The sequence below is a fragment of the Lolium rigidum genome, chromosome 1 (genome assembly GCF_022539505.1).
Source record: "Lolium rigidum isolate FL_2022 chromosome 1, APGP_CSIRO_Lrig_0.1, whole genome shotgun sequence".
In the NCBI taxonomy this organism is placed as follows: domain Eukaryota; kingdom Viridiplantae; phylum Streptophyta; class Magnoliopsida; order Poales; family Poaceae; genus Lolium; species Lolium rigidum.
The window spans coordinates 187984435-187995066 of NC_061508.1; the positions used below are offsets into that span (position 1 = coordinate 187984435).

The window sequence follows — 10632 nt, forward strand, 5'->3', positions numbered from 1 at the left end:
CCCAAATTAGATTTCAGTTTTTCCTATAAATCTCAAAGCCCACATAGTGGCAGCCATGTGAGTTTGAGCCCAAGTTGGTGGCAGCTCACTAGGGAGTGGCAAGAGGTGGGAAGTTTAGTCCCACATGGAAAGTTGGGAGGAAGTTAGACCACCTTATAAGGTGGGTTGTTCCACTACTAGTAAGTGAGTGAGAATAGGAGTGCTACACGCGCGCGCTCCTCCTCCTGCTCGCTCGCTCGTCTTGACTCGACACGACACGTCACGACGCGCGCGCCGCGCTCGTGGTGAGTGGATTGAGCCGAGACTTTCCTTACTTTTGCAGCTCAGGAAAACGAACAGAGTCCTAGACGGACGCGTCGCAGTTAGTCGGTTCGGGTCGCTCCCGGATCGTGGGCTAACGAACAGAGTCCTAGACGGACGCGTCGCAGTTAGTCGGTTCGGGTCGCTCCCGGATCGTGGGCTATCTGTAACCGACTCGAAACGTTCGTGCGACGTGGGCGTGGCCCACGTTGCCTAGGGTTTCCCGAGCCTATATAATCTCTTGCCCGGCTACCGCGGAAACATATCTAATACACGAGTTAGGGTTTCCACCTCTCTCGCTTGCGCCGCCATCGTAGCCTACTCCATCCCGCGCGCCGACGTGCATCGGCGAACGGGAGAGCGAGTCTCCGGAACCGCTCGTCCTTGCGATCTGTGCGGGAGAGGGCGGAGTGGGTTTTGGGAAGCGCTCGCGCGGCTTGCTCAAGCTCTTCATCACGGGTCGCCTTCGGTCCAAGTCGGGCGGTCGTCGCCTACCGTCGTCTTCAACGCCGTCTACTTCGACCCATCGTCCCCGTCGTCAACAACGTTGTCATCAACAACGTTACTGCTGCGACATTGTCCGCTACACCTCCACCGCCACCTCCACCGGATCGGTACGTGCGACATATCTCGATCTGTTTAGCGATGGATGTTGTACCGTTTGCTCTGCTTCTTGTTCATGTTGATCACTGCATCTAGTATGTTCGAGTTTCACATGTTAGTAGTTACTTTCGTCATGCTTTATATTCTGGAATTAATCATGGAAATTGTGCCTAATTATCCAACAGGTTCGTCCATTTTTTAAAATAAAAAATATGTCGAATGCCAAACATGTGCATCAAATTTTATCAGTATTTTGTCAAACTGAATAGCGTGCCTTTTTATTCAAGGTGAAGTTTGGAGCTGTGATAGTTTCACTGCATTTTTTTCATCATGTGTTCATAACAAATTTGCTTATTATCAGAACCACAATTAATCCGAAAATGGAAAGATGAAACGAGCACACCAAAACAGCTGATAATTGGCCCCACAAGTCGCCATCTTATTTTATCATCAAACATGCATCCCCGGTAGCAAAATAATCATGTGTTACATGCTTAAGAATCATGCCAGCATGTAAGCTTGGAAGGCTACTTCACTTCATACAGGATGGACTTAACCTCAAATGAAGATAGCTCAGACTTGTACGCACTATAAGATGTATACCTCCTGTCTTTTGGGAATTGTGCATATTTCAAGAATAAAGTGGATGATAGTGTTGAATTCATGCAATCATCATCACACGGATTGTCTTAAGGCGGGGTCTAGAAACTGGCATCCTCTGTTGTCGGCCTCCTCAAGAAATAGCGCAGGCTATTAGCAAGAACCTGCAGTAACAAACTGAGTCATAAAACACTCCACTACTGATCATTTGAAATATTATAGAGATGGCCACAATCAGAATAGCATGGTAAGTACAGTTTTCCTTCACGCCAGATCAAAGACAGGACTTTTGGAACTGTCCTATTTTCATGGTAATCAGATAGCACACTCAATAGAAAGTTGTAGGCATGATTGAGTTTACCTGTTGCAAAGCCTTGATCAGTGGCTTGCCCCGATAACTGACATGGAATTTTGCTTTAGCCAGTAGCCCCTACAATGTGCAAAATTTCAGGAGAAGAATAGCTTTTTAAATAATAAAAAATAAGGCTCCAGGGGACTTATGTCACCTCGGTGTCAAACTCTCCGGATTGGACAGTAATGTTGATGTCAGCGATGATCTTAACAAGGTCAACCAACAACCCTGGGCGATCAGCTGACTCCACAACAAGTAAACTGGAACGGAACATTGGAGGTCAAGTCAATGTGAAAGATATAGGTATGTCGAATAACAGATAACTCTAACGCATAAATTGTAGCTGCTAGGCAATACATTTCGTTAATTAAAATCCTCAAAAAACAAATGTGGGCATATTCATTCAAGATTACAAGTACATAAATGACAGCTAACTGTCCAGTCAGAGACCTTCTTTAGGACACATGCTTGACCCATAAAACAGATCATTACATTGCTTCTAGCCCAATAACATGCACTTTACTAGGATGAAAATTAAAGCAAGTGAAATTTCCCTTGCATTGTGAAGAATAAAGCAACAGAAGAGTATTACCTTCTTTCAGGACCGTCGTCATAGATGTCTATGTGTGTTGCTATGTCCACATCAACCTGCCAATTTACGAGCAAAAAGTACTTACATATAGAAAAGATAACGAAACTCAAGCATGTCAATATAGAAGACGTGATTTTGATGCTACGCACAAAATACATGAATCTATATTGGCAACAAGGTGTCGACAAGTCTATGTTTACCAAGACCTTTTTATGCAGTCAGGTTTAGCAGGTCAAGTAGGTATATATAAATTTACAGCCTAGAGATTCCTAGCATTGAAGTTCACTAGAAAATAGTTTCTTGTACACCTTTATGTGCTGCTTCCTTCTCCTAATATATAGATAAGTAATATGGTTTTAGGGACGTCCATAGAGATTGAAATGTTCTCAAGTATCCAACATTGATGAGATAGAAGATGTGGACTCTTTGACTAATGGATTATAGTAAGTACCACTTCTGTAGGAGGCTCTATCCCAAAAGTAGCACCCATGGCCAATTGACTGCTAGCTTCCTGGTGTCAAATAAATTAAAACATGCAGCCCTTAGTTTACAGGAATCAATTCAAGACGGTTTACAAATGAAAAAATGATAAGGCGGAGGAAATTACAGGATGATATTCGAGCATGTTGTTAATAATTGTCAGTCGTACTGCTTCTAACAACTCTGGATCATCAATTTTGCGACCAGTCGACCTGTAGAGTATTCCTGTCACTCATTCTAGACAAGAACTGATAGGTGCAGAAAAGTACAATGAAGAAAGATGTCACATTCTGCTATAAGTGGAAGCCAAATTTATATGAGAGATTCCTCATGGCAAGCTTTGCATATCTTGAAATAATAGTAAATGTACCCACTTACGATTTTGTTATAGCAAACTTGTTGTGCTTGCCAGAAGAATCGAGGCAGACGCTAGCTTTCACAACATTTAGCCCTAAATTCCTCAGGGCGCTCATCTTCACATTAAACAAAGCACAAATTGTATGATGCTAGAAATAATAATCCAAGAGTGATGTAAATGGTGAAAATATGATGTAAACAACATACAGTATCAAGAAGATCCCCAAGACGGTCACCCAAGGTTACTTCCACAATAGTTGCATCTGGATCAGAGTCTTGGTCTATTATAACTTTCGGTGTAGGAACTGTATCAGTGTTGCTAGAGCTCCCGTCCTGCTAACCAAAGTATATGCAGTTGAACATGGAGGTTCATCCAATGTTTTGTGGTAAGCTATGCTATCTACCTCAACAGCTGCAGGCGAAGCAGCTCTAGGAACCCTCAAAGCTGGAGACGACAATCTAAACAAAACAAAACAGTTGTAAATAATACACATGAGAAACATTGAGAGTTGTAAAGAGAAAAATCGTGATGTGGTAAGACAAAATAATGGAGGACTTAACAGATTTGCAGAAAGCAAGTACTCCCTCCATTCGGAAATAAGTGGCTTAGCTTTGTCAGATACAGATGTATGTAGACACATTTTAGTGTGTAGATACATCCGTATGTAGACAAAGTTGATTCACTTATTTCCGAAACGGGGTTGTATAAAGCAAACAATTTATCTTGTTCCCATGGCGCAGCTAGTGCATATCACACAGTAAATATACAACAGAGGAAAATGCTTTTAACCTGTATTTGTTGCAACCTAATAGGGTAAATTTGGCAGCACCCCAGACCAAAGAATGTAATATCAAGCTTGATCATACCAGTCAGCACAAGAAACTATAATACTCCCTCCGACCCATATTAAGTGTCGTGGATTTAGTACAAAGTTAACTAAATCCCCGACACTTATTATGGATCGGAGGGAATACATTAGTTCACACATCCAGGACGAAAGAAAAAATCGCAGCACAAGTGACAGTATCTGCTTCAGCACCAGAGAAAATTCATTGACTGCACTACTTAAACTAGCTCTAACGGAAACAGTGAACTGGCTTATTGTACTACGAAATACTGCACACAACCAAATTCCACTATCCCATTTCAGCCAGGGAAGAATCACATGAATCAATCGATAGCCAGATCACATGATATTGTGCAAGCATCACTTGGTGGATATCCCCTGCCTAACTATGTTTATAGAACTTTATCCCCTTCCAACCAGGGAATTGCATACAGGAAACATGTCAAACTACATAGCAACTACACATAGGCAACAAGTTTCAGCCTCCAGAGCCGATAAACCAATTAGTACCTTGGGCATCCCATTCCAACCAGGGAAGAATCACACGAATCAACTTTCTTGAACACATCAGTTTCACATGGTTCAGTGTGCAAGCATCACTTGGTGTACATCCCCTGCCTAAATATGTTTATAAACTTACTTTATCCCCTTCAAACCAAGTAATTGCACACGGGAAACATGCCAATTACATATTAACTACTGGTAGGCAATAACAAGTATCAGCCTCCTGGGTAGGGTTCCTACTCCTGAGCCACCACTTGAACAATAAAACCACCCAGAGGAACCAACCAGAATTTCACAAATATGTCACACGTTCCGACCAGAATTACACCAACTATTAAGTAGCTGCCCATCTGGCATTATCTGCAACTAGTAAAAACATATGAATCTAAGTTATACCATCATGAATGAATTCATTAAATGAACTAGCGCACCCAGGGGTAGCCGACGAATCAAACCAAAGATCGTGCCACCATCCAAGAAACAAAGAAACAGGAGAGGGGAGACTCTGAATCTAATGCGGAAAAAAAAGCAACAGATAAATCTCGGGGCAGTCTCCTCACCTCAGCTTAGCGGGCGCCGCCGGCGCGAGTTGGCGCCAGCCGGCGAGACGGCGGTTCCCGGACGCCGCCGGCGACACGCCGGAGCAGGGACGGAGGGTCCCGGCGGCGACGGTGACGGCCATTTCTGCCATCGTCTCCCCCCTAGGAGAATAAATAAAAGAAAAGATCCCAAGGAAGGTGCGAGGATGGAGATCAAATCTGGTCCAGGCAGGAGACGGGGGGTGAGGTGGTGCTACAAAGGCGAAGGCGCTGATGGGATCATGACGATGATATCTATGGCTGTCGCGGCGGCTCTATCCATAGGATAGAGGGGGGTGGAAACGGGAGGTGGGCTCGTGCTCTCCCTCTCGACCTCGCAGCCTCACCTCACCCTCCCTCTCCGGATATATACACGCGCGCGCTCTCTCTTCTTGCTCAGTCAGTGATGTCCCTTTCCGAGAGAGAGCGATCTGGAGTTTTTGCAATTGGGAGGAAAATGGAAGGTGTGGGCAGAGGACAGGTGCAGATAAGTTAGTTGGGGTTGGTTCTGTCCTTTTTTTTATGCCGTTGAGAAGATGGACAATCAGGACCGTGGAGCTTTGATATCGGAAAGTGATGCAATAATTGTGTAGGTTTTTCAGGTACTCCATCCATTTTTATTTAACTCGTCTTCTACATTTAGTTAAAATAAAATTTCATAAATTAACTAAATTTGTAACAAAAAATCATAAATTGACTAAATTTTAACATGGTTTTACCCCCATTTTAGCATTATGCATGTTTCGTTAGATAAGACCAGCATGTTAGGTTGATGTGGCGTGACAAAACGTCCAAATATTGGAGGGTGTTATTGATGATCATGTCCAGCCTTTTCTCCATCATTTGTTCCATTTTTTAGCCTCAATCATCACTCTGTTCCTTGCGCAATGGACATACCGCAAAAAAAAAAGGTACAAAGTTTCTAAGAGGGGTAATCTAGACGAATTTTCACTAGAGATGGTAATTACATTTGTAAATGCGTAACTAGAGAAGTGGAATTCACTCAAATAATTTGGATGTTACAAATTATAGACTTCATTTTCTACAAAAATAAAAGGATTTCATCATTCTACACATAGTTTTACCATTATGGTTATGGGATGTTCAAATCAGCTTCGAAGAGCATATGCTCCCAGTTGAAACAATGATGTTCTAAACGTCGAAACATCTGAAAATGTTACACATGTTTAGGTTTGTGTCATATGTGTACAAGTGAACTTTTATAAAAGAAACATATACTTTGTGGCATGTGCAACAAAAAACAAATGAGATGCTTCAAAAAAAAGAAGTTTTTCAGAACACACAGGGTGATTTATTTTTCCCTAGGACACATGTATCTCTTGTTTGTGAAATTTTGCACGTACATAAAGGCAGAGGCGTATATTGTAAAAATATTTTTTCCTTTTGTGCAATTTTGATTTTTTAAGGACATTATACTCCAATGGAGCAAAATTCTGCTTGTGATGTTTGTGTCATATAGAAAACAACATAAAAGTGGACTACTATATATTGTGGTGTGAGATTTAAAAAACGTTTTCATTGTTCTAAAGGAAATTCATCTATTTAAAGTCTACTATAGTTTGGTCTCTCGCATCTAAGTCAGTATTCCTAATACTCATGTACCAAAATTGTTTATATTCAGGGGTGTCTCATATACCATGTTCCTTTTTATTACCCAAATACCACGAGAATTTCCCACTCATGTAGAGATAGATCATGGGGATCCTTCTTGATATTGTATATCGTAATGACAACATACAATGATCTGTTATATGCAAGGGAATTTGGTTTACATTTGACATCTTAGCACATTGACATGGGTTTTTCCGGTGATGCGGTGGAAAGTTTAACCCACATGGTATGCTAGTCTAGCACCCAAAAAATAGAAAAAGTTGGATCATACATGGAGACATGGGGGGCTATTGGAGGGCCTCCCTAGCACGCGATCGACCGCGCGAGCGCTCGATTTCCGACCGCGACATTCCATTTTTAGACGGTACCGTATTCCGCAACTTTCCATTTTTGGACCGCTGATGATTGCGTCCGCGCAGGCAAAAATATTTCACCTAATCCCGGATTCGAACACGGGACCTCGGGGTCGCGTACCGGAACGCGCTGCTAACCACCACAGCTGTCCACGATTCTTGTATATAACACAGCCACATATCATTTTTACACTAAAAACACCAGCGAAACCACAAACCGTGTCTTCTCTAAATCCGGTTTTTAAACGAGGATTCCCAAAAAAACGAGGATTAAAATTTATCGACCTAACAAGCTAATTTTATGTCGAATATTTTAATATTTTTTAACTCACAATTTATCAACCCATATACCCGTTATTTGTCAACGGTAAATGTGAATAGTTATCAACACGAAAATCTAAAATTTATTTAGAATATTTTCGTGACTTGTTTAGTTCAAAATTTATCAACCCTCTACCCGTTATTTATCAATGGTAAATTAAAAATTCATCGACCGAAAAGCTAATTTAAATTAGAATATTTTAATGATTTTTTTAGCTCACAATTTATCAACCCTTATGCTTGTTATTTATGAATGGTAAATGCGAAAAGTTATCGACCCAAAAACCTAAATTTAATTTAGAATATTTTGTCAATGTTTTCACTAAAAAATTATCAACCCTCTACCCCGTTGTTTATCAGCGGTAAACTAAAAAAATTATCGACCCCAAAATCTATTTTCATTTAGAATATTTGCTTGATTTTTTAGCTTATCAACCCCTATGCTTGTTATTTATGAACGGTAAATGCGAAAAGTTATCTACCCGAAAACCTAAATTTTATTTAGAATTTTTAGTGACTTTATTAGCTCAAAATTTATCAACCCTCTACCCCGTTGTTTATCAACGGTAAAGTAAAAAAATTATCGACCCAAAAAGCTACTTTCATTTAGAATATTTGCTTGATTTTTTAGCTCATAATTTATCAACCCCTATGCTTGTTATTTATGAATGGTAAATGCGAAAAGTTATCTACCCGAAAACCTAAAATTTAATTTAGAATATTTTAGTGACTTTGTTAGCTCAAAAATTATCAACCCCCTGGTTCCTTATTTAGCAATGGTAAATGTGAAGAGTTATCAACCCAAAAAGTTTGATTTCATTTAGAATATTTTGCTATTTTGACCTCACATAGTTATCAAGCCCTCTGTCCGTTATTTATCAATGTTAAAATATGAAAAGTTACCGACCTAAAAATCTAATTAAGTTGAAAGTGATATTTATTTGAGTTGAAAGTGTATTTATTTGAGTTACAAGTGTATTTATTTAAGTTGCAAGTGGTAGTTCATTTCAGTTGCAAGTAGTTTTCCCACCCGTTATTATCCCCTCTTAAAAACCACTAGCCCGAAAAAGGGAATTGAAAAAATAGTCCAAATAACATAATTTTTTATACAAAAGTAACGAGAATATAGGAAACTGAATTTGTAAAAGGGAATTGTACAAAGGAAAATGTACAAAGGGAATTATAAAAAAATTGCATACCTAGGTCGAATTTTGAATAAAATTACGCAATCAAAAATAAGTGATACAAAAATAAAAAAATAGCATAAAAGAGAATTCGCGAAAAAAATCATATTTTTACGTTTATCACATGGTCATTCTATCGTACAAATTATATATGGCTCCGTTTCCAACACGAAAGACTTGAGGCTCATACGGTTAGCATGTCATTGTTCAGGCGTGTGTGTTAGCAGGTCGCGGGTTCGAAAGTCACCTGAGGCGATTAATTTTTTCCCGGCGCGGGGCTGGACGAGTAAGACAAAAACGGATACGAGAGTAGCTCTCCACGCTACAAAAATGAGCGCTCGACCGGTCGACCGTGAGGGAGGGAATTCGGCTATTGGAGATGGAAACAAAATATTAGGAGGAATTTTATTGGGGAGCCCCCAATATTAAGACATGGGGTGAGTATCTATTATTGGATACGGGAAGGGTCCTCAAAGGACCCCTAAAGCTGCATTAGATAAATAGGGGTGGGTACAATTACAAATCTGGACCTTGGAGATAAGAAAGTACATAACAGTACTACAACTTCACAAAAAAGGACCCTAGAAATATAAAAGAAAATGTGATCAAGTCCTTACTCCTATCCAGTGTTGGCTAGACTCCATCACTAAACATCTTGATGCCATCGAGGATGAACCACTTCGTGGTGGGGAGATGGGGAGCTCCATAGAGAATCTTCATTGAGGGCTTCCACCCAGGAGGTTGTAATAACACTGACATACCAGTGCAAGGAGAGGTCGCCTCTTTGGCAAAGGACAATGACGGCAATCTAGGCCACAATGTAGTTCACTCCACCAATCAGCATGCCTGCAGCATAGGCATCCCACCACCATCTTGACGATGCACTTAAAGAATTGCGAGTCGCCTCCTCCATTCTCCACCAAGGCTGGACGGAAGAGGCATCAAGCCACTAGCACATCGTAAGATGGCCAGATAGCGCGACCTTATTGAATGAAGGAGCCGATGGACTTCCTCGTCTCACCCCTCTCCGACCATCGGACCATGAAACAGTTGAAGATGAACCCTAGAGCCCACTGGATCTGCCGAGGGGATACAATGCTTCTCTCATGATTAACCGCATCTCGCTAAAACACCAAGGGTGCAAATAGAAACCTAGACTACCATATACATCTCGACCTCTACTCTCTCTCTCTCTCTCTCCACCACACCAAATGACAGCGCCGCCGGTGAGGCAAGCTGAGGAGAGAAAGTATAAAGGGGGCTTTGGTTGAAGAAGGAAGATTCGTCCTTAAATGATGGATAGTACATGGACACATAGGGGAACGCTACAAAAATGAGCGCTCGATCGGTCGACCGTGAGGGAGGGAATTCGGCTATTGGAGATGGAAACAAAATATTAGGAGGAATTTTATTGGGGAGCCCCCAATATTAAGACATGGGGTGAGTATCTATTATTGGATACGGGAAGGGTCCTCAAAGGACCCCTAAAGCTGCATTAGATAAATAGGGGTGGGTACAATTACAAATCTGGACCTTGGAGATAAGAAAGTACATAACAGTACTACAACTTCACAAAAAAGGACCCTAGAAACATAAAAGAAAATGTGATCAAGTCCTTACTCCTATCCAGTGTTGGCTAGACTCCATCACTAAACATCTTGATGCCATCGAGGATGAACCACTTCGTGGTGGGGAGATGGGGAGCTCCATAGAGAATCTTCATTGAGGGCTTCCACCCGGGAGGTTGTAATAACAACGACATACCGGTGCAAGGAGAGGTCGCCTCTTTGGCAAAGGACAATGACGGCAATCTAGGCCACAATGTAGTTCACTCCACCAATCAGCATGCCTGCAGCATAGGCATCCCACCACCATCTTGACGATGCACTTAAAGAATTGCGAGTCGCCTCCTCCATTCTCCACCAAGG

The 10632-nt window shown here is 41.4% G+C and overlaps 1 protein-coding gene across 2 annotated transcripts; it reads right to left on the minus strand.

Moving 5' to 3' along the window:
• Positions 1 to 1313: 1313 nt before the first annotated feature.
• LOC124686290 (ACT domain-containing protein DS12, chloroplastic) lies at positions 1314 to 5557 on the minus strand. 2 transcript variants are annotated; one of them, XM_047220264.1, is made up of 10 exons: positions 5197 to 5557; positions 3689 to 3743; positions 3492 to 3620; positions 3306 to 3400; positions 3055 to 3139; positions 2899 to 2958; positions 2448 to 2503; positions 2010 to 2115; positions 1865 to 1933; positions 1314 to 1667 (listed from the first exon to the last, which is right to left on the minus strand). In XM_047220264.1, the coding sequence occupies exons 1-10, from the start codon at positions 5325 to 5327 to the stop codon at positions 1605 to 1607; spliced, it is 849 nt and encodes a 282-aa protein (XP_047076220.1). In that variant the 5' UTR covers positions 5328 to 5557; the 3' UTR covers positions 1314 to 1604. The 2 variants fall into 2 exon arrangements, with proteins under 2 accessions (XP_047076220.1, XP_047076226.1); XM_047220270.1 differs by having other exon boundaries at positions 3492 to 3617; positions 5197 to 5556.
• Positions 5558 to 10632: the final 5075 nt, after the last annotated feature.